The sequence below is a fragment of the Mustela nigripes genome, chromosome 9, assembly GCF_022355385.1.
Source record: "Mustela nigripes isolate SB6536 chromosome 9, MUSNIG.SB6536, whole genome shotgun sequence".
NCBI lineage: Eukaryota > Metazoa > Chordata > Mammalia > Carnivora > Mustelidae > Mustela > Mustela nigripes.
In genome coordinates, this window is record NC_081565.1 from 34498196 (window position 1) to 34523235 (window position 25040).

At 50.9% G+C, this 25040-nt stretch overlaps 1 protein-coding gene across 4 annotated transcripts in view; it reads left to right on the plus strand.

Annotated features, from left to right (window-relative positions):
• Positions 1-1451: 1451 nt before the first annotated feature.
• The window catches only part of PAX5 (paired box 5), a 192614-nt gene continuing 169025 nt past the window's right edge, over positions 1452-25040 (plus strand). Inside the window, exons 1-4 of one of the 4 annotated variants that reach the window (XM_059411301.1) lie at positions 1452-2279; positions 9865-10088; positions 15995-16160; positions 22221-22418. In XM_059411301.1, the coding sequence (XP_059267284.1) occupies positions 10046-10088; positions 15995-16160; positions 22221-22418 (407 nt within the window). In that variant the 5' untranslated portion in view covers positions 1452-2279; positions 9865-10045. Of the gene's footprint in view, positions 2280-9864; positions 10089-15994; positions 16161-22220; positions 22419-25040 lie in introns of those variants that run through there. The other 3 variants (XM_059411300.1, XM_059411302.1, XM_059411303.1) reach the window with 3 other exon arrangements.

Below are 25040 nucleotides of genomic sequence, written 5' to 3' on the forward strand. Positions count from 1 at the left end.
TTCCAAAGGACACACAAAAAGACAATCTCCAAGGACAAAGTACAAAACACATAAAATTACAATCCACAAGACAGAAAACAAAAGCCACCGAAAAGACCAAGACTCACAGAGCCAAACCCTCTAAAATGAAATCCACGAAAAATACACACGCAAAACACCCGAAACAAAAGACTCTTAGATAATGAAAAGAAAATTCACGGGAAACAAACAAAAACAAAACAAACCCTCTAAATAGAAAACAACCCCAACAACTCCCGCCCCCAGCCTGGGGTGAAATGTCAATTCCGGGAGGGCTTTTGATCTCTGGGCGCGGACAGGCCGCTCCTCCTCGGCTCTGCCACCCCGCGCGGGATAGGCAAGAGGGCGGGAAGCAGGGGCTGGGGATGGATAGCGGAAGGAAGAATCGAGCTCTCGGAGAGGGCCAAAAATCGAATCGCCCGGGCCAGGACCCGGACTCGAAGGCTGCAAAAAGGAGGAGGCGCAGGGGGACTGCGCGGATTACTTGGTGGGGGGGCCGCCGGGGAATCCACAGCCACGTTTCCGATTGTGGCGAAATCGGCTCAGTGGATAAGAGATGTCCGGTTCCCGCCAGCTTCCCCCACCCCCCTTTTCTCGAGCTCTGGGCTCATCCCTCTAGGTTGCGGCCCAGCCTCGTGACCACCCCCTCCAAAAAACAAACAACACTCTCGCTGAGAACGATTCACTTTCCGAAACTGCCATTGTCCGGAGGGCCAAGAGTCCTCCCGCAGAGCGCTCCCCCGCCCTGGAGAACCTTGCCCCTGCGACCACCCCACAGCGGGGCCCCACAGACATCCAGTGGCCAAGCCTTGCAGCTGGACTCGGGACTGGGGAGGGGGGTAAGAGAGTGAAGTTTTCAGCCTGGGCCGAAGAGAGCGGGCTGGACGTGCCACACCGCTGCCCCGTCTCTGTCGGGCTGATTTCCCCTCTGGAATCAAGTCCTCGGGCACGCAGCAACGCCTCAGGGCTTGAGGGCAAAGGGATTACATTTATGGGCCGGGGTAAGGTGTCCAGGACTCCCGCCAATCTCCAAGACCTCCCGAGATGGTTTTGCTTGGCCCCGGCGCCCAAAGCGGAGGCCCGGATTTTTATCTCCAGCATTTTACATATGCTCCGGGCCGGAATGGGACACGGTGTGGGGAGGGAGCTCTGGGAACCAGCAGGGTGAGTGGGGTCCTGGGGACTTTAGGGTTCTGGCACTACCCTAAAGTCAGGAACCCGGCAATGGTATTAGAGCTGCAAATTGGGGGTGGGGTGGCTGAGAGCTCTGGGGGCGGGCGCCGCCCTAGGGGTGAGTCTGAGGAAACTGGAACGCCCCCCTCTAAGCCTGGCGACACTACTTGCCTTTGCACCCCCCTGAAAAACACCTTCTGGGCAGAGTGGTTAATTTTTTCAAAAAACAAAAACCGGGCCTGCACCCGCCTACGCGGCGGGGCTTACGCCTAGAGGGTTCACCCGCCTCGCACACCCTGCACTGGGCCGCGACACCGAGACGCAGGGATTTGTAGAACGTGAGGCCACGAGGCTAGGTCTTCCCGCTTGCCTCCGGTCCTCACCTTCCCGTGGGCGCGCGGGGCTAGCGCCCGGCTCTGTTTAAAGCCTTCCTTCCCTCCCCCCAACCCCCTATAAAAGTCCAGGGCGGCGCGGCAGCGGCACTGCTGCTCTCCCGGCCTCCCGCACTGCTCCGGCCCGGCCCGGCCCGGCCCGGCCCGCCCCGTCTGGCCAGCTGGACAGGCCCGGCCGCACTGCGCGGACACCCTTTCCCTGCTCCGGCCCGCAGTGCGGGGCGGCACGCTGGGGGCGCGGTGTGTCTGGGGACATCTTGTGATGTTGGCGAGAACAGGACATGATCTCACATGGCGAGAAGCTCTTTAGTTCCTTAATCATTTCACGGTGCCTTCGGACGCTTTTTTTCCACCTAAAACGTTTAGTTTCAGCTCAGTGATCAGCTACCCCAGCTCGGCGGGGGAGCGGAAGGCTTGAATTATTCCGACCTGTGAGCGGTCCCTGGCACCAAAAAAAAAAAAAAGAAAGAAAGAAAGAAAGAAAGAAAGAAAGAAAGAAAGAAAGAAAGAAAAGAAAAGAAAAGAAAAGAAAGAAGGAAAGAAAAAAAGAAAGGAAGAAAAGGAAAAGGAAAAAAGAAAAGAAAAGAAAAAAGAAACAAAAAAGTGGAAACTTTTTTCCCCTGTTAACTTCAAGTTCTGAAAAAATCAAAATGGATTTAGAGAAAAATTACCCGACTCCTCGGACCGGCAGGACAGGTAGGACCGCGATTCGGGCTCCAGGCGTGCTAATTCCAGGACCCAGGCAGCTCTGGTCCCCACGCATGTCGGCCCTGGGGGAGGGAATGAGCGACATTTTCTTGGGGATTGACTGCGTGTGTCTGCCGCGCGTTTGTATGTCTTTTCACCAATTTGTTCACACACTTCTGCATGAGCCCAAAGTGTCTGTGACTTTGTGTTTTTCTCTGTATCTGAATGTTTCTGTGAGTGACTATCTGGGGGTCTGGAAGTTCGTTTGGGTCTGTGTGTTTACATAGGGGCTCAGAATGTGCATGAGTGACGCTGAGTTTGTATGTCCCCATATATGTATTTTCACAATGTGTGTGCCTAAGAATTTATGTGCCTGTGTGTATGTGTATTCTTCTATTCGTGAGTGTGTTAGTTCATATTTACGTGTTGGTGGTTCTGGGTACTGTACTCTGAGTATCCAAAATGTGTGTCTGTGAGTATTACGTATGTATGAGTATGTAATTTGGATAAGTGTCTGAGTGTATTCCTTTAAGGGTCTGTGTCCACCTGTCATATCCCAAGTGTTTTTGGAAGTGAGAATGAGGGGGTCCCACATCCATTTTTGGATGTCAGCAGCTGTTCACTGTGTCCATGTCAGCGTACACAAAAGTGCCTGCCTCGAGGCACAGAGATGGATCTAGGTCTGTGGGGGGTCTGCTGTGCTAAGCCTGTGAATAGTCAGGCTCAGGTCACATTCTGTTGGAAGAAGCAGAAGTGGAGGTGTAATTTCAGGGCATGCAGTCCCTCGGTGTGTGGTGTGCACTGCTTCACTCTGTGGGCACTGCTAAGTCTACCATTTGTATAAAACCATCTCCTGTGGCAGGCACAACCTTGGCAGGGGAGGGCAGGCAACCCACAGGCTAGTTGTGACATTTCTAGGGACCTCCAATCTGCCTTTGCTTTCATCTCGACAAGGCTTTGACAATGATGTGTGTGTGTATTTTGTGCTCAGGTTTTATTTTGTGGGCGCTGCTCCAGTGGAGGAGAGCACAAGTGGGTGGACATGTGTGCCTGGCCTGGGCATCCAACTCTGGTCCCTGTATGCACATGGGCCTTCCTGGCACAGGGCCCAGTGTGCCACCCATAGGTCCAGGTAGTGGTTAGCAGAGTGTGTTTATATCTAAGAGGAGGTGGCAAGCAGTAGGAGGCCTCAGTCTGTCCTGAGATTAAAGATGAGTATAGGAGCCACTTTTACGCTTTAGGCCAAGTACACCAACCCCCCACCCAAACACACTCCTGGCCCTGCTAGCAAGAATTATTCCACTTTCCTTATCCCTGTGGATCTTTGAGGCCTTACCTCCACCCCAGCCTTATATACAGGTCAAAAAGCAGAGAGAGAGGGGTGGACTTATACTCCAAACCCAGGACAACTCTGGGTATAGATACATTTCCAGAATTGTAACAAGTGAGAACAGAAATCTAAGAGGTGGGGAATTAAAGAAGATTCCCCAGGGTAAATGTGCAAGAAAGGGAATCTGGAAACTCCCTCTGCTCCATCCCCATCTCCCCTCACCGCTTGGCTCCCTTGGTAGGTGGGACTTCCAGAGATGCCATCATCAGATCCAGGACTAGGTGTTCTGTGTATGCTAGGAATGGGTCAGAGGCACATGAGGATCTAGGGGAGTGTCTGCCTGGTTGGTGTGACTGCCTTTCCCTTCCGAGAGCTGTCTACCAAGAATGTAATTCAGGGCGGTCGATGGGCTCTTTGATTAGTTCAATCGCCTGAATAATCGTTTAATCAATAAAGCATTTCATTCCTCAGTAAGGCGGACCTGGGTGGGGCTGGGGGGGGTCCTAGTCTGGCCTGAGTTTAAAAATCTGGAGAGCCACGCCCCCTCTTCTCCTTTGGGCTTGGGTAAGGGCCACCTGCCCTGGAAAGGGCAGAGCTCCCAGGTGACATTGCACTTCTGCCTGTCTGCACCAGCCTGGGCCCCAGCAGTGGGGAAGAGGAGAGAGCTGAGAAATTAGCTGAGCAGGGGCATCCATGTCTGGTTTTAGGGGTTTTATGTGGGTTTCTCCCATCTCCCAACTTGGAGGCCTTTTTGAAGCCACTTGACCTCCTTTCCTTCCTTCAGAACTGTTTTCCATTCTGTACAATGGGGAAGGAGTATATATACCATTTTGGCTCTAAGCCCAAGATTGGGTAAGGTCAGCCTTAAACACAGAGCCACTTAAGGATCCTCCTGTCTAGCCTCTTCATTGTGGTACCAAAAAGAAAACAAAAAACAAAAAACAAAAAAAACCCTGATACCCAGAGAGAGGGGCAGGGACTTGGCTGACATACAGCAAGGGGTACGGAGGGAGTAGGATCAAAAGGTGACTTCTCTGCCCTTAGACCCCCTCATTCTTGCTGGGAGAGGAGGTAGAGCCTCCTCTCCCAAGAGCTCCCTTGGAGAAAAAGGACTATTGGCCAAGCTGTCTCAAGAAACCCAAGGCCAGGAAGGCCAGGAGTTTTTTTTTTTTTTTTTTTTTTTAAGATTTTATTTATTTGACAGAGATCAAAGTAGGCAGAGAGGCAGGGAGAGAGAGAGAGAGAGAGAGAGAGAAAGGGAAGCAGGCTCCCTGCTGAGCGGAGAGCCCATGCGGGGCTCGATCCCAGGACCCTAAGATCATGACCTTAGGCTAGGAGATTTTGAACAGGGTCTGGGCATTGGCATCCAGTCGTGCAGCTCTGAAATGAGTGTGTTGGAATAACAATCCTCCCTCACCATGGATCTTCATCTTTGAGAACTTTGGGAGGACTCATCTCAGGGTTCTCCCCTTTAGACATATAGAGGGAAGCAGAGCCCTAGAAGAAGGGGCCGGTAGTGGAAAGTCTTTGGGAGAAAGAAAGAGAGTGCCAGAGCCCCTGGCCTGCAGGGTGCACTGCTAGTGATAACAAACCCCACAAAGGTAGTTTACATGGTTCTCAAAAAATGTGGTTAAATTCTTCTATGTTTTCACCTACTTAAATGATGCCTACAGAAAGATCCTAATCCAGGTGCAGGAATTATACAGGAATCGACTCTGCCCAACTATCTATGTAACCTGGGTCAGTTGCTCTCTCTCTCTCTCTCTGGTCCTTTAAAAATGAGTCAGAGAGGGGGCACCTGGCTGGCTCAGTTGCAAGAGCAACTCTTGATCTTGGGGTTGTAAGCTGGAGCCCCACGTTCGGTAAAGACATTACAAAACAAAAGCAAATCTTGGAAAAAAATAAAATAAAATGAGGGTTACAAAGAGAGGACCTACCAAATTAGGACTGTTTTGGCAGGAGCGTCTCTGATTCTCCCAAACTGAGCACCTAATCTGAGCCCTGGAGGCCTTGCTTCCCACCCCCCCATCCCCCACCCTACCCTCCGCCAAGCAAGAGCAGGGATAGGGGCTGGAGGAGTCGATTTCAGGCCCCTAGAGCCCTGGAGCAGCCCCAACCCCCAGACTCATCTGGAGCTGCGGACTTGGTGGAGAGAAAGGGGAGGCAAGGAGGGAGTGCGCTCTGAGTGAGAGCTGGTTGCTCACTGCAGATCAAGGTGGAGGTTCCTCTGGAGGTATTTTGGCTTCTCAATTAATTCTCAATGGGCTTTCTTTCAATAGCAGAGCTTTCAAAGGCAGTTAGTCTTCTATAAATTGAGCTTCTTCCCGGATGGTTTCCTTTCGCAGTGTCTGTCTCCAGCGCTTAGCACAGGGCCCTGTCCAAAGTTGTGCGGTTGGGGCAAGGTAACCCGGTGACTGTTACACACATCGAGGCCCGACCGGGTTCAGCGGAAGGGCGTTAAGACCAGCTCCCCGCCAGTCTAGTCTGTCTCTGTTCGCTTGTCTCCTCGATAGTCTCGCTTAGACTTGTGGGCTTGTGGGCTCGTGAGCTGTGAGCTCTCAGAGGCAGGACTGCAGTGCAGAAGCCCTGCTCCATCAGGGAATCGCTGTGTGATCTCACACTAGTCATATTACTTCTGGGGGCCGCTGTTTGGTGGCCTGGAAGGCTGGGGTAGATGGCCAGGATATCAGTTCTGGGGGTGCCTCTCGGCATTAGAAGTTCCCGGAAGATGGCCCGCTTGGAGGCTGGAGGCAGTGAGGAACCCCTAACTGAAGGAAAACTCCTTCTGTCCTGGGCACCTGTCGCCCTAACCGGCAGGCAACCCAACGCCAGCTTAAGCCGCACACCCTCTGTTTGAAATGGGAATCTAAGCTCCTCTTGCTTGGTTAATATCTGTGGTTCCATCCCACCCCGGCAGTACTCCGATTCAGTCCCAGCCCCACAGGTATCAGGAGGAAAACTGGTTTGTGCCGGTATATCCTACCTAACTGGATTCTTTATTTGGCAGCCCACACCCCATCGCTCTACCCCAGACTCCCAGCCATCCCAAGTGTGGCTCTGTAGAGGCTCTTCTGAGAGAGTTTCCCAGCCCACAGACTTACCTCTACTTTAGATTTTCTATGTGACCTTGGACAAGGCCCTCCTTGGCCCTCCTTGGCCTTCCTTGGCCCCATCTGTAAAATGGGGAAAACATTGCCTCAGGGCCCTTTCCTGCTCTAAGACTTTAGAATTTGACTTTCTAGGCCTGAAGTCAATGAGTGGGGCTGGAGGTGGAGGTGTCACTGGCTGCGTCCCTCTGGGAGTCCCCCCCCAGTCTCTCCAGGAATGCTAAGCTGCCACATCAAATTCTAGTTACTTTTTATCCACCTTGCGCCCGTGGAGTGGAGAGAATGTGGGAACCCTAACTCACCCGGGTTCCTCTCTCCTTTTATGTTCTTCCTGCCTGAGGCGGAGGTTCGGTTGAGGGGCTGGGGAGGAGGATGGGGGCCTGAGGATTGGGACCTGTCGGGTTCCAGACAAAGGAGAGAGAATGCAGCCACTCCACCCCAGTGCACACTGCAGCCTTCTGGGCCCCCAGAGGCCCTCCTGGAGCCGTTTAACACAGCTGTGCCCTGGAAGGGGTGGGGACGGTGTCAGCACCGGAAACTTATCTACCGGTCAGGGGCAGCTGGGTCTGGGATGGTAACAGAAGGTGAGACTGAGGGCCTACACCAATGTAGGGATGTAAGAAATGGGGCAGAGGTAGAGAGAAGGGAGAGTGAGGCAGAGAATGAACCCAGAGCCCTCTCAGGGTCAACCAGTGCCCTGTCTTCTTTATAAGCTCAAATCTGGAGCGACCATCTCAGAGCCCCCCCCCCCACCCTTTTGTGGACTTATATTAGAGAATCGTTAATTGTGAATTAGAAATGGTGGGTCTTGGGACAACTACATGAGCCACGGGGCAGTAGTCCTCAATGTCTTTTCCAGTACTTCCTGGGTATAGAATGGCTGTCATGGGTTTCCTTTTCAAAGTCCATTTCTTTGATTATGATCCCAGGGCCTCACACCCCTGAGAAACTGAGACTACCTGGTCAAAACTCTGCCCTTCTGGACCAGGAAAGTCTCCTAGGCATCCAACCATTTTTGTCTTCAAAACAACAAGAACTTCCTGGAAGAGGAAAGATGGAGTTTTCTCTACAGCAGCCTGGTAGCATGCCTGGCTTGGCGCAGCCCTTGCGTATAGAACTTGCCTGCCTACCTGCCAGCTTAAGGGACCCTCATTGGCACTGGACTGACATGACTGGCTTCATTTAATTCCCAAGAAGCTTTGCACTAGATGCAGAATTACCCCCCTGGAAACGAAGCCTTCAGTTGCACACCACTAGCCCCAAGGCGACTATCAGCTCCTGGTCTGAGGCTGGAAAGAAAGGCTCAAGGCTTCGTGCTTGGACAGCCTGGTCCAACGCTTCAGTTAATTTCCTCACCCAGGAGCACCCTGATTACTAACTTTAAAGGAGTGTGAGATTTCTTTCCCCTCAAAGTTTCTGCCTTTCTTTCAGCTCAGAATTGTGGTTCCCTGGGCGGGGGGGGTAGTGGGGGGGGGGGGGGGGGGGGGGGGGGGGGGGGGTAAGATTGAGGGAGAGGGGTGGACATGAAGGCGCCAGGAGCAGCTTAGTAGGTGATTGATAAAATTGTGAAATGTTTCCTCTGGAAGGAGCCGCCATTGAAGACTAGATAAGCCAACTCTACCCATTTTACAGATGAGAAAACTGAGCTCAGAAGGGGTAGATGTGCGCACACCACGAGTCTATCGTGAATCTGGTGGTGCTTAGATTGAAAACCGGATCTCTACTGCGCTCCTATTCTTCCTCCAACATCCGTGTGTGTTTTCAGGAGACAATCTCCCCTCCACCCCCGCCCTGTACCCTTCCTCTCCTCATCCCCACTTTGGCTGCTCCAGTCCCTTAGCGTGTCCCAGGGGCCCAACGCTGCGGCAGGAAGGTCTGGCTCCCGCGGCGTCTGAGACGGGACTCTCCAGGCCCTGTGTGGATCCCCTTACCCCTCCCCCAACCCGCGCTCCACTAGGCCTTAGCCCCGCGCGTTTGTCAATGAACGTGGCGCCGCCGCCTGGGCCCCGCCCCCCATTCTCTCCTATTGCCCAGGTATCCGCTAATCAGGCGGAGCCCGCCGGTCGTTCAACCAATGGGGCGGTGTCTCGGGCCAGGGCCGGCTGCCACAGCTCTGATTGGCTTGATGAGGCGTGATTGGCAGGTTAGCCCCCGCCCCGCCCCCGCCCGGAGGGAGGCTGAGCCCCGGGCGGCGCTGTCCACACGCAGCGGGTCCTGAAAGCGGCTCCGGGGCGGCGCGGTGGCGCACTGTGCGCGCCGAGCAGGCGGAGGGCTAGCGCCGGCGGTGGCGGCGGCGGCGGCGGCGGCAGCGGCGGCAGCGCGGGCAGTCAAAGCCGACAGCGGCTCCATCTCAGCACCGGCAGTCCCGGCGGCCTTAGTGGAGGGGACCTTTTGCTACCTCCGTCCCTCGCTACACGCCGGGGCAGGCGCGGCGGCCGTCCCGGAAGAGGCAACAGAAAAACGTTGGAGCCAGACCCCTGAGAGAGGGCAGGGGGGCTCGAAGAGTTGTGGGCGTGAGGCAGATACTCAGGCGTGGAGGACACTGTCGCTGTTGTCCCCCATCCTGGTCCCAGCGATGGGGGTGCATCGGGAGCCGGGGGAACTTTAAAGGCAGAGGGTCAGGGGGTGTGAGAGCTATAAGCTCCTGGGGACTCAGGAGTCACGGCCCCAACGTCAGTGACGGAAGCGTCTCCGAACCCGCCGGGGCCTCAGCGCCGCCAGAGAGGAAGTTCTTTGCAACTTCGTCTGAGACGTCGGAGAGCCGAGCGGAGCGAGGCTGGGGCTGCAACTCCAAGCCCCAGAGACTCAGAGAAGCAGAGAAAGAATCCGGTGGAGACCGAGGGGTCGAGAGAGACTCCAGAGGCAGCGAGGCCGTGGAACCAGCCTGGCAGCCCGCGGGCCTCGCTGCCCCTTGAGTGAAACCAAGGGCCGTGTGTCCCGCAGGCCTCCTCGAAGCCGCTCCTACCAGAGGCCGGGGGCTCCTTGCCGTCCCGGAGACGGGCCCCTACGATATGCCCCCAAAGCTGCCGGTTCCTTGGCCGCATCTACTCTGGCCCGGCTCCGCAGCCGCTGCCTGAGACGGCCCAGGAGGGAAGCCACCAGGAGTTGGGCGCCCCACACCCAGCCGGACTGCACTAGCGCCGTTTCCCGCCTCTAGGCGCAGCTCTCGGCGATCTCCAGCGGAGCAGCTCTGAGAGAGGCCCCGGAGCTCCAGCAGCGTTTTCTGAGCCCAGGTCGCACAGTACCCGGCCTGGCGGCAGGGCTCCCTAGCCGCGCTGGGCAGCCCCTTGGCGCCGGGAGGCGGCGGCGTCGGCCGGCCTGCAGTCTGGAGCGCCCCGATGGAAATACACTGTAAGCACGACCCGTTTGCATCCATGCATAGTAAGTAGGCGGCAAGCTCTCTTCTCTCACTCTCCGGCCGGGACGGGGTTGGGTGTGCCGGACCGCGGGGCAGATGCCAGGGCCGGAAGGATTCAGGACTTCTGTAGCAACACAGTCAAGTTGGCAAAGTGCAGTGTTCTCAGGAAGGGCATGTGGAACAACGCGCCTGGTTCCCCGGGCCAGAGCACCTGGCACCGGGAATCCCGCCTCCAGCAACGGGTAGTGTAGACTTCAGCTGCAGCCTCTTGAGGGGCGCAGGGTGAGGCTGGGTCCGGCAGCAACATTTCAGCATGTTGGGAGAATCATAGCTCGGACCTGAAGAGGACTCTGGGACTGGCTAGTTGGAGGGCAAGAAGTTGTAGGGAGAGGTCAGCCTTAAGTCTAAGACAGCGTCCCACACCCCGTCCGCAGTAGCGCCTTTTCAGCCCTGGAGCTGATGAGGACTGATGCTTGGAGGGAAACTGGGGCCCCAAGCAGGGCCTGTGTGCTTCTATGTGTGAAGGAAGAGGCTGAGAGGTAAGCAAGGACAGAAAGTTCAGACCTCTAAAGGTGTCCTGGAATTGGGTAGTGGGATTTGAAAAATCAACAAAGTGGCAGTCCCTCAGCTGAGCTTAAAAGCTGCCAGTTCATATGGAGAAACCCTTAAAGACATGATCAAGTCTTTCTCTTCAGGACACTTGCCACATGATGGCTTCTCCCCTTTAAAAAAAAAAAAAATCAAGAAGTCAGTTAGTCATAACAGGCGTCCCCTCCTCCCCCTTTCAGAAAGCCGCGGGCTTGTGTAGGAGACGGGAAGGGTCATCCTGGGCTCTGGGGAGGTGATCCAGGCTGCCTGACCCGCGGGGATCTGTCAGTTCACCCTTTAGCACAGTCTTCTGTGAGATGAGCGCTCCTCTCACGGTGAGTTAACGCCGGATTAGATTCGGAGATTTCAAGGAAATTCCAAGTGGAACGAATCGTGTTTCCCTTCTGCGGGCTGCAGAGCTGGGCCAGAGCAAGGCGCCAGGCTTTGGCGGCATCCAGTGGGGTGCCCAGATCTGGTCCCTACGGGCGGCAGGTCAGGGAGTTGCTCCGGACTGGGAGTTTACCCCAAGCTAGGTTCCTCTAAGACAGTCCAGGATCCTGCTCACCCAGCCGTGAGTCCCCTGTTTAACAAAGGCAGCATAGACCCGGCTGGAGAGAAGGCATGCTTCCCTGGCGAAAATGTCGGTTTCTGCCCGGGAGGGTGGAGTGTCCTGGTAAGCAGGGAAATGCTGATCTAAGCCTCCCGGGCTGGTTGCGGCAGGTCAGTTTCTCTTTGTGTCAATTTTCCGAATGCAAGGTAATCCACCAAAGCAGTAGGGAGATTTGCGCAGAGAAACCGCTTTCACCGGTCCTACCCCAAACGATTCCTCACCATTTGGGGCCTGTGCCAAAACGGTTTCCAGTCCATGGTGACCCCAGCGCTCCCCTCTCCCCCCAGCAGCTGTTGCCTGGGCAGACTTGAGCCGTGCTCCGGGGAGGATCTGTTCTCTCAGAGCAAGCGAGAAAACAAACGAGTTGGGGTCAATACTCTGAGAGGGGTTGTAAGCCTTTAGCTCAGCCAAGAAGCGAATGGGGGACAAATGGGGAGGGCTGACCCCTGCAAGTCTCTCTTCACTATTCAGAATCCACAGACCCTCACCTCATCCTGCGTAGACACCAGAGTCCCAGGGGTTCCTGGACGCTTGGGGAGATAGCATCAGAACCAGTGGTGTCCTGGCAGTGCATAAGGGTGGAGAAGGTGGTTCCTTCCAGATACCCATTAGCCAACTGAAAATGCCTGTCTCTGTCCCTCCTTGTCCTGGCGTTGATCTGCCCATTCCCCTTTCCTAGAGAAGTGCTCCCTCCTCCTGTTTTCAATCTTCTTGGCAGCATGGTGGGGGCTGGGCCCCAACCAGGCTAGCTTTTAGAGCTGGCTTCTCTGGAAGTGCCCTTGGTCTGATGCCTAAAGCTGTTTGCTTGTACGGTGTAGGCCCACCTTGGGCCCCAGTTTGTTGGCGATTGTCGAGGTGTACAAGTAGATCCTGGGAGGTTGCTGGTGTAGTAGTAGGGTCTCAGACCAAGTCCCACTTCCTTGTCTTCCTGCCTGGCCCTGGTCAGTTTCTTTGGGGGGGGGGGCATCCCATTTGGAGCAAGACAGCTTGGTGGAGAGGTGGTATTGGGGGAGAGGAAGGGACTGCCGGGAAACTGGCTTTTGTGTTCTCTTGCCCTTACTCCCTATTCTAGATTCATCATTTTCATCTGTACAGTGGCCTTCCACCACCCCTGCCTAGATGTTTCCTTCCCCCAGGTATTTTTCCAGTTATAAAGCACTTTTATGGCCAGCCTCCTACCTGAGTGTCATCTGAACCTCAGCTAAACCCATTGTACAGAGTATGATATTGAAGTCAGAGAGACAAAAAGGGGGACAGGAAGGTTGCCTGGGCAAAGCTGGAGCTGTTTCTGGGTCTCCTAGGATTCACGGAAGGGGAGAGGGCGGGACTCAAGATTCCAGAGAGAGGGCAGTGCACTGTTTGAGTGAGTATACACATGTGCAAGGCATTTTCTCTGGTTTAACTAGATCTGCCCCGAAGACCCGACTGTCTATCTGTGTCAATGCCTGTCTGTTGGTTTGAGCCCTTCAAGGAGATTTCATCCCTCCTCTTTCCCTGTGTCCTTGTTTGCATGTCTGTGTGTCCCTTGTTTATCCTCTCCAATGTCACAAGGAGGAATTTCAATAACCCTGTGGGGTTTTGGAGTTGGGTCTTCCTGCTGAGTTAGCAGAGACCCTCATCCCACAACCCTTTACCTAGCCATGGTCTTTGGGGTTTGGATAGGACCCCTGGTGGGTAGTACATCCTTGTCAGGGTCTAAGGAGCTTCCATGCAGGCCAGCCCTCAGAAACCAGAGCAACAAAGGCCTTGGGTGTATCTTCAAAGCTTTCCCCCCCAATCCTCCTCCAAACCCTGCGTGGCTTGTCCTTTGGGGGCAGGCCTGTGTTTCCCTTGTATCTTTGTGTCTGTTTCCTGGTCTTTGCCTTGGTTTGTTTGTATCTGTCTCTGTGTCAGGCTCTCTGAAAATTCTACTTGTCCCTGAGAAGTGTAGCTGGGAACATGCACCCCTCAGGGGGATGAAACCTCACGCAGCAGGAGTCCATAGGAAGTAGAGGCTGGGACTTGGGTTCTCTGAGGAGATGCAGGGCTGGAGCAGGGGTCCCAGAAAACAAAGATTCTTCTCCACAGAAGTCCTCTGTCTTCCAGATGCCCCTTTACTGGGTTTCCTCCATTTTCTCTTCTGGTCTTCTTGTCTCCCACCGTACACCACACTCACCTTTCTTTTCTTTGCCAGTACTAGCTGATCCATTCTTTTCTCTCCTCCTCTGCCTTTCTAACCCGAGACTTCCATTCCTCGCTCTCTGTCCTTGCTGTCTGTTTCATTTAGTTTCCACGCCTTGCATCCTTCCCCTCGCTTTTCCTCTTTCCTTTCCCCATCCTGCCTCCCTCTCTCAGGCTTCAGGTTTTACTTCTTTCCAATCTTGGGGTAAGTGGGAGACATTGCCTTCTCAGACCAGGTAAATTACCTCCCCACCACCCTTGAAATGCTCTATTGGCTAGGACTGTGACTGAGGCAGAGAAGACCTAGCCAAGTGAGTTTGGGAGCCTTTCTGGGAAGTTGAGGGGGATAGGGCGTTCCCAGGTCATCCTGAGTCTAGTGTGAACTCTGTGCTTATATGGATCAGACTCTGGAAGAACATAGGTAGCCTTGTCTTTGTGGTCAAAAGTAGAGGGTTTGGGACCTGCTGTCAGCTAGAGTGTCCAACCCTTGGGATTTTTTTCCATGATGCAAAAGTTCCCAAAAGCTCACAAATGTCCTGGAGGACTGCTCTTGGAATTTAAGTCCTCTGAAGGTTGCTCTGCGTTTGGGGCAGAAAGTTCAAATTGCCAGGGGCATAGGGAACAAGCAATTGCAAATGGGTCTCAAGGCCTGGACTAATAGGTTATCTCAAAAGGTGCTGGACGCTTTTAGCTTCCTTTCTGTCCTCAGATGAGCTTGTACAAATTCTGAATTTACTTTCTTCAATCCAGCCTGTTCTTTTTTTTATCAGGTGCTCCCAACCCCAGAACAAAGACTTTCTAAGGCCCTTGACCATGGGTGGCTGTCATCTTTCTGTTTTAGGTGAACTATACAGTTTTGTTTCTAACTGCGAAATCCTGTTTGGGATGGTTTTCCTTTTTCTTATGTCTGGGGTGTTTTAGAACGATCAAAGCCAATTAAAGCTCATTTTGAAAATCAAGAAATTGAGCTAAGAATTGGAATTAAGTACCGTCGTTACCTATAAGATTGTGTTTTTCCTTGAAATCAGCCTGAGCTCAGAAATTCTGGGAAATATTCAGTTAGGAATCTCTTGGAAAACGGCAGTGAATTGCTTTGGCAGTTTTGAGGAAATAGGTTATATTATGGGTGTTTCCCCCCCCTTTTTTTCAGATGTTCATAAACCTAGATAGATATTGAGTGTTGAGGGGGCATAGCTAAGATGAGGAGGCTATTTTATATTTTAGAATTGGAGTGTGTGTGTGTGTGTGTGTGTGTGCACGCGCGCGCGCGTGCGTGCACATGCGAGTGAGAGAGAGATGACTGAGTTGCCTAGCTTCCCTGGTATAGTCTAATCCCAGGCAAGTTCCAGTTTAGATGGAGCTTTCCCCATCGGTGGCCTCTGAGCTACCAGCAGCATTGGTAAATAAATGCTTGGACTTGGATTTTGGCTTTTGACTGTCCTCAGCAATGTCAGTTAGTGGCTGATTAACAGCTATGAGGTCAATGATGTTGCTATACTGGGTCACTCTGTGTTTACTGGTTCTGCTCTTCATTTACTTGGATCCCTGTTTCCCTCCAGATGGACTTTGATATAAGAGAAGGGAGCTTATTGGGTGGAGAAGATACTTTCCCAGACTCCTTTGGCTTAAAATCCATCTCAGAGTGCTTGTAAAACCTGGGACTCGGAAGCTTTCTCCAGCTTCTTTATCCCCACCCCCCCTCCAAATCAACTTGAAGTTGCTTATCAATTGCAAAAACACTTCAGAATTTCCAGGGAAACTCTTTATAATAAATCCTGGTGTGGTAGAGTGGAATGTGATCCTCTGACCCATTTCTTTTGTGTGCTCTGGGAGGGTACAGTGGTCAAGTCTGCGTGTTAGCCTCCCCTTTTTTGTTTATTTTTCCCCTTTATTGAGGGATGAGTCCCATCTTTTTAAAGAAAAGAGTTTTTGTTTCTTTGTTTGTTTGTGATCAAGGCAGTGGTTGGATTTTGTTTCAGTACTCTATAGACATTATTTAAACAAAAATTTTTAAGTCCTTAGCCCTTGAATCAGATTGCTGATTAAAAAAAAAATTTTTTTTCCCTGTGAGATCTAGTTTATTGGAGTAGTTCTTTTTACTTTTACAGATATTTGTTAAAAGGAAAAGAGTTTTGTTTTTAAAAATCTCTTTACAGTTGATGGATTTTAAAACATTTTCTCCCCAGGATCTTCCTTAGATCCTAGCATCGTGCATGTAGTAAGTTATGTTTCTAGTGTAGATTGGGGTCTTTTACACACTCCATTGTTAACAAAAAATTACAAGGTGCAACTAAAGGAAATTACAATTTAGCAACTAAAGGAAACATAGTATGGGGATGTTTGTTATCAATGGCCCAACTGACTGGCTGAAGATGGACAAAGGCAAAGGTTAATTTTAAAAAGCAAGGTGTTCGTGAAGCCTGCACGATCAGACTCCAGGCTCAAGATAGGCAGCCTGCGGCCATTTCTGATCAGAGAGGCTCTGGGTGCTTGTTAACAGCGCTTCTATTACTACTATGTGACTGATTCTAACCACCCTTTCCCTCCCCTTTTGTTTCTGATCTGTTTCAGGACATGGAGGAGTGAATCAGCTTGGGGGGGTTTTTGTGAATGGACGGCCACTCCCGGATGTAGTCCGCCAAAGGATAGTGGAACTCGCTCATCAAGGTGTCAGGCCCTGTGACATCTCAAGGCAGCTTCGAGTCAGCCATGGTTGTGTCAGCAAAATTCTCGGCAGGTAAAGGCAGAAGCTGCAGGCTTCCCTTGATTTTTTCAATAACGACCTAAAACATGACCCAGCAGCTATCCAATGTGCCCACGTTGTATTGAAAATCGTGGTAGCACTTCGCTAACATGCCTAATACTTTAGAGTTTGCAAAGCCCTTTCAAGGCCACTCAAGTCAAAGTAGCCCCGGGAAACCCCCATTTCAAGTGCCTCGTGGAATGGGGTAACTCAATCAGGAAGAATGACACGTTTTCTGAAAGCCTGGTGAATTATTCCAAAGGACCCACGAAGAAGAGGTTCTTGGGAATTTCCCTTGGGTGAGCCCGGGGTCTGAGCAGGGCTGGGTGGAAAATCCACAAGTTATAAAATCACATTATCAATATTTTATTTGAATGTTTTCAAAAAGCGCATTCCATTTTTAAAAGTCAGCTGTTATTTTCAGTGTTGGGGTATCATCAACCTCCTTACGTTGGGCTGTAGTATTTTCCTCCTATACATTTTGTTTCCTTCATAGTGACACGCATCCTAAGTGTATATTAGAGCGGGGAAAAAAAAAAAAACACACCAAACACACACTAACTCTGGAAGCTGACATTTCCAAGTTGCCACTTGACCTGTCAATTTGCTGCCAGCAAAATACCAACAATGCCAATTCTCCCAGAGGGCTAGATAGCCCAGCTTTTGAGCATGCCTGTTTATTTTCTCGGGAGAGTCTCAGTGTGATCCAGAGAAGCATGTTTAAGAGGAGGAAACAAATCTACAGAGGGCAGGTGACTGACCCTAGTCCACCCAGCCAGTCAGTCCTCTCGGACTGGGAGGAGGTCTCAAGGACCCTTAGACCATCGGCATCTCAACACACCCCAAAGCCAAAGCCACAGGTTTTTTTCTGGGCATGTGAAGTTGCTAGAAGTCTGCCCTGGCAGCCGGAGTATTCTCAGGTCCAGCTGTTCAATGGTCTCTCAGGATTTTCCTCCCAGGGTCAGAAAGCAACCTTGGTCCTGTAGCTTGCATTATGATTGGAGAACAGTTGCCTGAATAGGAAATAAATATTTTGAAGTATGTCAGTGACATTGTGGTTTTCTGCACGCTGTCTTCCTTTCATCTGCTAGAATTTAAGAAATTCTCTTAGATGGAAGGAAAAGCAGTTTCTAACCTTGGGGAGCATTGCTGGAGGCCAGGGGAAGAAGTCTCAAGACCAGGGGTCTGGGATCCCCTTTGGGGACTTTGACCCTTGCATTTGTTCCTTATTCCCTGCCCACCCCAGGTCATCTCGCAACCAGGGAGGAGGCTCTGGGCTCCACTCCTGTTTAGCACTCAGGAGCAAATGAGCCCCAGCCAGAGTTCAAGGAGGAAGGCTGGACATCAGCCTGGTACTCTTGTTAGATGGTGGTTGTAGGCAGGAGGATGAGAGTGAAAATAAAAGAAGAAAAATTGAGAAGAGGGAAATGAAAAGAGAATGATTGATTCTAAAACAGAAAATAAAATAGAGCAATAAAGACAAGACAGAAGGAGAGAAAGAGAGAGAGAGAGGAAAGAAATATTTTAGACTATCTCAGTGTCAGACTTTGAGAGCCAAGTGGGTCTTAGCTATCTTCTTGGGAAGCCTCTTCATTGCGCAGAGAGAGAGAGAGAGAGCAAAAAGAAGGCCCTCCCTTTGTTTTTGCTGAGACATCGTTGCTGAGCGGACATCTTGCTCGCTGTTTGAAATCTTCTCAGGGTGAGACGCCAAGCCCTTCTCAGAGGGGATGTCTAGATGCTGGGTCGTCATGTTCTAGTGCCTGGGAGCCCTCCAGACCGCCCCTGGAGACTGAAGGGGACAAGGACCCTCCCCAGCCCAGTCGGCAGCCTCCAGAGGCCCAGAATAGATTTGTCACTAGGTAGAGTGGCACTCGGAAGTTATGCGCCGCTCGGGTGCCTGGCCGTTTAAGTTGTCAACAATAAATTGGAATTTCATAGCTCATTATTTTCATAACTAAGAACCACAGTGGACAAAATGTCACTCTAATTAGAACTGCCTTTTAAGAAACAAGTTCAGCCCTAAAACAGTGTGACTGGGAATTTCTGAACTGGGGCTGTTCCAGCCACTGACTTTTTTTTTTTTTTTTTTTTTTGGTCACCGAAGAATTTGATGGGCGCACTTGGAGTGACAGATTATAGAGAGTGTGTTGTGTGTGGTGGCCGGGGTTTTCAGAGGCTGTATGACAAGGCAGTCAGAGTCCCTGGGGCAAAGACCCCCGTCATCTTGGGAAGGTGGCGGTTTGCCAGGAGTGTGGGCATTCAGTCCACAGAGCTCGAGGCTCAGGAGGGGCTCCAGAGGCACAGCCTGGTGGCATGTGAGGCCCATTTAAATCCACCCAGAAAGCCTGGCTCTTGTCTTCTTTCACTGGAGCCTGGCTGGGAGGTTCAGACCATTTGGAACTGGATGGTATGTTACACAGTAATAAACACGCAGAGGATTTTAATCTGCAACACGTGCTCTTTATGTTTTGCAAAGCTTTCTCTTACTCTTTCTGCATTTCTGCCTTTCTCCTCTGAGGCAGGCTGGGCAGACATCCTCCCCTTATTATACAAATGGGGCAACAGAGGCCCAGAGAGGCTAAGCGATCTGGCCAAGGTCACACTGCTTCGTAGAGCCCTGGGGGGACACGCCCACCTCTTTACTCTCAAACTAGCTTGCCTCTTGTTGGCGGCTGCCGTCTGTTGGTAGCGTGTGAGCCAAAAGACTGCGTGGAGGTTATGCTGATAGGGAAGAGCAGTTCTTCGTGGGAGTCCTCACTTTACACAGTTGCCGACTGGGGTCTCCTCTGGGGTCTCAGGGTGGCCTTCTAAGGGCTTGGCTGATGGGTCAGGCAAAAGGCAGACGGAGGGGTATCCTGTTAAGACCTCGGTCTGCAGTGGGTGGTGGTGCTCAGGTGAGTTGGGCCAGGAGCCCTGGCTGTGACCACTCCCCCAGCCACATGGAGACAAGCTGGACAGGGGCTGGGGGAGGGGTAGCTCCCTCCCGCTGCGCTCTCAGCAGCTGCGGGAGCACCGCGGACTCCTTCCTCTAGTATGTTGTGAGTACTCAGCCCCGGGTTGTCTGTGTGTCTGTAAGCTCTGCCCCAAGACAATGCCTGTAACAGGCACTCTGCGGCCGGTGAGTGAGGGCAAAGCTGCATGTGAACTGCCTGGTAAAGGGGAAAGCTTTCTGCAGGTGCAAGGGATCATTATTATTGTTCTCACTTCACAGTCAGAGCAGACGTGTGCTCTAGTGGGAAAAAGACTGGATTCAGAGTCACATCTGAGAGCTGGGACTGGCTCTGACTTCCGGAAGTTGGGCAAGGGGCTCACTCTTCTAATCCTGTTTCCCCTTCCATAAAACCCTGCTGGCCTCTTAGGATGGTTGGGAGGATGGGGAAGATTTGAGGAAGGGCTCTGTAACCTTTAGAGCACTGTGCCTCTAAGGAGTTACTCTGTTGGTAGTAAGAAACGACTCTTTATTGTAAAGTTAGAAGGAATCCGCAGAGACAGCTGTGTGCCTGGATTGGGGGTGCCTTTCTAAACTGCTGGCAAAATAGCATTTTCTTGGATAGTTCTTAAAGCCTGTTTATGATTAGTTACAATTTTTCAGAAATTACAGAAAGATGGAGGAGAGGTGGACTTTTCCCCTATGGTCCGTGTTTGTACATGACTCGCTCTTCTCAATGAAAAACAGAATTTCCATTTCCGTATCACTGTTCCCAAAATTATTTCATCTATTTCTAGAATATCTATTAACTTGGCCCTAACTAGATTTACCCAGGCTGAGAATTTTAGCATCTCTTTATTTATTTATTTTTTCAAGATTTTATTTATTTATCTGACAGAGAGAGACACAGGGAGAGAGGGAACACAAGCAGGGGAAATGGGAGAGGGAGAAGCAGGCTTCCCACTGAGCAGGGAGCCTAGGATCCCAGATCATGACCTGAGGTGAAGGCAGATCCTTAACAACTGAGACACCCAGGCGCCCCTTCAGCATCTCTTTAAATGTAACTAGTCCTTGCTCTTGAGTAACACTTCCCATCCGTCTCATAGGAGAATCACCTCTTCCCTTACCTATCATATACTCTTGGTAGGTTGAAAAATCACAAGTCATGGGGGCACCCGGCTGGCTCTGTCGGTGGAGTGTGTGACTCTTGATCTTGGGGTTGTGAGTCCTGGTTTCATGCTGGATGCAGGGTTTACTAATAAATAAATAAATAAATAAATAAATAAAAATTACCAGTCATTTCTAAAATGTTTTCTTGGCAAAAATATTCTCAACTGCAAGATAATCTCCTTTGCAAGAGAAGTCAAGAATTCATCTGTAAATGTTGAGAAACATCCAGTAAAGGCTCAGATTCAGAAAAGGAATCAAGTAATTTTTTTCCCCTGAAATGATCTTTCACGGCACTCTTCTCCCTGGTCTCGGTTTTACTGTAAAACCCTGACATCCTATTTGTGTTAACGAGGAAGAGCTGATAGCATGGAAATGTCCTTAGAAACAGCGATTTACCTCAGGGGAGGTCCCTGGAAGAAGCTGCAGTGACTTGTGGTTGGCTTTTTTGTTTTGATTGCTTGGGTTTTGACTTCTATATAACACATATTTCCAGTTAATTCTGGAATCAGCCCTCCTTTTTTTTTTTTTTTTAAAGATTTTATTTATTCGATAGATCACAAGTAGGCAGAGAGGCAGGCAGAGAGAGAGGGGGAAGCAGGCTCCCCGCTGAGCAGAGAACCCGATGTGGGGCTCGATCCCAGGACCCTGAGATCATGACCTGAGCCGAAGGCAGCGGCTTAACCCACTGAGCCACCCAGGCGCCCCAGCCCTCCTTTTAATTTGACACCAGGGTTATCATTTTAATCTCAGGGCAAAAAAAAAAAAAAAAAAAAAAAGAAGTTACATTTTAGGGGACAGTTTCACAGAATGCAGATGGAATTTGCTAGGGGATATGAGTGCTGGTCAGTTAAAGGCACAGGCAAACTTCCTGGGGAAATTTTAGCTCCGGAGGCTGAGCTTCCATTTGGTTCGGCCAGTGGGTCTTGTGTGTTCCTGGACAAACCATTTAACCTCTATGAATCTCTGTTTTATACCTATCAATAGGGAACCATTTATTCATTCTTCATTCATTTGTTCAAAAATATTTATGTGCTTTAGAACTGTTTTGGAGATCAGGGATGCCTGGGTGGCTCAGTTGGTTAAGCTGCTACTGTGACTCAGGTCATGATCCCAGGGACCTGGGATTGAGTCCCGCATGGGGCTCCTTGCTCAGCAGGAAGCCTGCTTCTCTCTCTGCCTCTGCCTGCCACTCTGCCTGTTTGTGTGCTCTCTCTCTCTCTGACAAATAAATAAAATCTTTGGAAAAAAAAAAAAAGAGAACTTTTGTGGAGATCAAATAGGAAAGCTGACTTGAAAGTTTTCTGTAAATCGTGAAATAGTAGATAAATGTGATGAGTTAATTAACTAATTAATGCATGGCATCTGGAGTAGCCCTGTCCAACAGAAACAGAATGTGAGCCACGCTTGAAATTTAAAATTTTCTGGTAGTATATTAAAAAAGGGAAAAATAAGCAGGTACAATTAATTTTACATAGTTTGCTTAGCCCAGTATATGAACAATGTGATCACTTCAGCATATGACCAATATAAAAACTATTAATGAGGTATTTTATGTTCTTTTTTTTTTTTTAAAGATTTTATTAACTTTTTGACACAAGAGAGAAAGATCACAAGTAGGCAGAGGCAGGCAGAGAGGGAGGGGGAAGCAGGTTCCCTGCTGAGCAGAGAGCCCCATGCAGGGCTCGATCCCAGGACCCTGAGACCATGACCTGACCACTCAGGCACCCCTGTTCTTTTTTTTCTACTAAGTTTTGACAGTCTGGTGTGTATTTTACACTTACCGTACACCTCAATTCAAATGAGTCATATTTCAGATGTTTAAAAGCTCTGTATGGAGAGTGGCTGGTGAACTGCACAGCACAGAGCCAGATGCTTCCAGGACAGAGTATCTATTTTGTTGTAAACATCATTTTGCTGGTTCCTCATGGCTAAGCTCCTTTCTTCTTGGGTCCTAGGTATTATGAGACGGGGAGCATCAAGCCTGGAGTAATTGGAGGATCCAAACCAAAGGTCGCCACGCCCAAAGTGGTGGAAAAAATCGCTGAATATAAACGCCAAAATCCCACCATGTTTGCCTGGGAGATCAGGGACCGGCTGCTGGCGGAACGAGTGTGTGACAATGACACAGTGCCCAGCGTCAGTTCCATCAACAGGTGAGGGGCTGTTGCTGGTTGGGGGCTAGGGATCTGGGTGGAGTGGGGCATCCTGGAGGCTCTGGGGGTACCTTTCCTAGGGATCTGGTCTCTCCATTCATCAAGGCCCTTTAGGGGTTATCAGACAGGAGGAGGGGGCTCGTGGGCCTCTGTAGACCTCTCTATCACCTTTCTTGTCTTTCCAAAGTGGGCAGGAGTTCTAGGCCCAGGGAGGGAAAGCCATGTCAGTACCCAATCTGCTTGAGATTCTTCTGAGCCCAGAGTGCTTTTTATCACTCCCTTTCCCACCTGCCTCTGTGTGTGAGCACTTAGCAGGGAATTGTCCTGATCAGGCCCCACAAATGTCACTTTATTTGTAAGCTCATGCTCAAAGTCTTAGCACTGGCCTGTATCAGAATTTCCCAGGAAGAAAATCCCTGCCTTCATTTTGGGCAGAGGTTGAGCCACCGAGTGTGGAAAACAGAGCCTGGACTTGAGGTTGGGGGATTTAGTTCCTGGTCCCAGCTCTTTCTGAAGCTCCAAGTATGACTCTGACAAAGCTCTTCCTGCCTCTGAGAGCCCCAGACCTTGGAGGTTCTGATGTGGGTCTGTGATTTCCAAGAGTGACATCCAGGACACTAAGGTGCTATGGAGTTGGGAGGCTGCCCTCTACCCAGTTCTGCTCAATCTGACTCGCGGAGAGAAAGAACCGGAGAAATGTCATGGGTACCAGGCATGGGATTCTCCCAGGAGCCACAGAGGCACCTTCTTCTTTGTAGTCTGACCCAGGAGGTATCTGACGGAGCTCTCAAAGTTTTAACAAGTCCTGAAAGAAAGTGTTCTATTGTAGACGGTGCAGTCTCAGCTCTATCTAAACCCACAGAGGTCAATGATGAAATTACGAGATAAACCAAAATGACTGTTGTCTAAACTCCACAAAGAAAAGAGAAGCCAGCAGGGTGAAAACTTGACCAGTTCCCATTTCTCCAAAGTCACACCCGACTCTTGTCAGTGCAGAGCCTGTGTGGGCATAAGAGACCCCTCATACCCTGTAGAAAGAGGTGATTAGACTACAATGTCTCAGAGATCTCTTCTGGGTCTGCTGGGTGTTCCTTCTGGGATGATTCAAAAGTGTAGAATCACTGTGTGAGTGTCTGTGTTGCTGGGTTGGTTTATTTTTTTAAAGCAAATTTTTAATGCCCCTTTAAAAGATTTTATTTATTTGACACAAAGAGGGAGAAAGAGAGAGAGCACAAGCATGGGGAGCAACAGGCAGAGGGAAAGGGAGAAGCAGGCTCCCTGCTGAGCAGGGAGCCCAGTGCAGGACTTGGTCCCAGGACCCTGGCATCACGACCTGAGCCGAAGGCAGAGGCTTAACCGACTGAGCCACCCAGGTGTCCCATGTGTCAATGTTCCGAGTCCTGCCATTTTATTACCATTAGCCTGTTTTCTTTCTCTCGGCAAATCTTTACCTTGGCTCTGACATCAAAGTGCTGAGATGAGAGAGGGAAATCGGGCACATTGTCTTAGTCTCTAGAAGGCCTCCTTGCCTAGGGTGGGATTCTGGTGTGTAGTAGAAGTCTTACCAGCCCAAATTAGCTGAGGAAATAGCAAAGATTGTGGTGGGTTTGAAGGGGGGATACTCCTATTGTTTTTTTGGATTATGAGGGACTCCAGTGTGCTTTGTGAGTCCTCTGCTTCTGGCTTTATTGTAGGATTTCACCACGCAAAGCAATGTGACTTTTCCCCCACGAGTGAGGCGTGTGATGCCTAGAAGCAGGGAAGCAGCAGAAGCCTGCTCTGGAGAGAAACTTCCGTCAAACCCATGGTCAGGCTTTGAGGGCCTACGGAGTTCCCAGTGTAGGGTGTGACTGTAATTGATGGTTTGAAGAGAACTTTAGGTTGCACGTGGGAGTCCCAAACTCTAATGGCTGTGGTGGCCAGGCAGTGACGGAACCTGTGAAGCGGGGTGGCTGTGAGGTGATAGGGAGAGGCTGGAGCTGGGACAGACAGACAGCACGGCAGAACTGAAAGGTCACGTGGTCCTCAGCATCAGCCGAATGCTGCCAGGAAGGCAGGCCCAGGGTTTGCCAGACTCTTAAAGTTGCCTGCTGGTTGCTTGTGACTGGGGCCGTGGCCAGCCTCAGGGGCCTCCTGGGTATCCGCAGTGGTGGCCATGCCTCTGAGGTGTTTTCGCACCTGTGGTCTCTTTTAGCCCTAGAGGCTTATCTCGGTTCTGTGGCAGATAAAGAATCTGAGACCCAGAAGGGGAGTACAGAGCAGTGATGATTTTTAAAAATTAAAAAAAAAAATTTTTTTTAAAGATTTTATTTATTTATCAGAGAGAGAGAGGGGGAGAGAGCGAGCACAGGCAGACAGAATGGCAGGCAGAGGCAGAGGGAGAAGCAGGCTCCCTGCTGAGCAAGGAGCCCGATGTGGGACTCGATCCCAGGACGCTGGGATCATGACCTGAGCCGAAGGCAGCTGCTTAACCAACTGAGCCACCCAGGCATCCCTAAAAAAAATTTTTTTTAAAGATTTTTATTTATTTATTTGACAGACAGAGATCACAAGTAGGCAGAGAGGCAGGGAGAGAGAGAGGAGGAAGCAGGCTTCCTGCTGAGCAGAGGGGGGGGGGGGGGG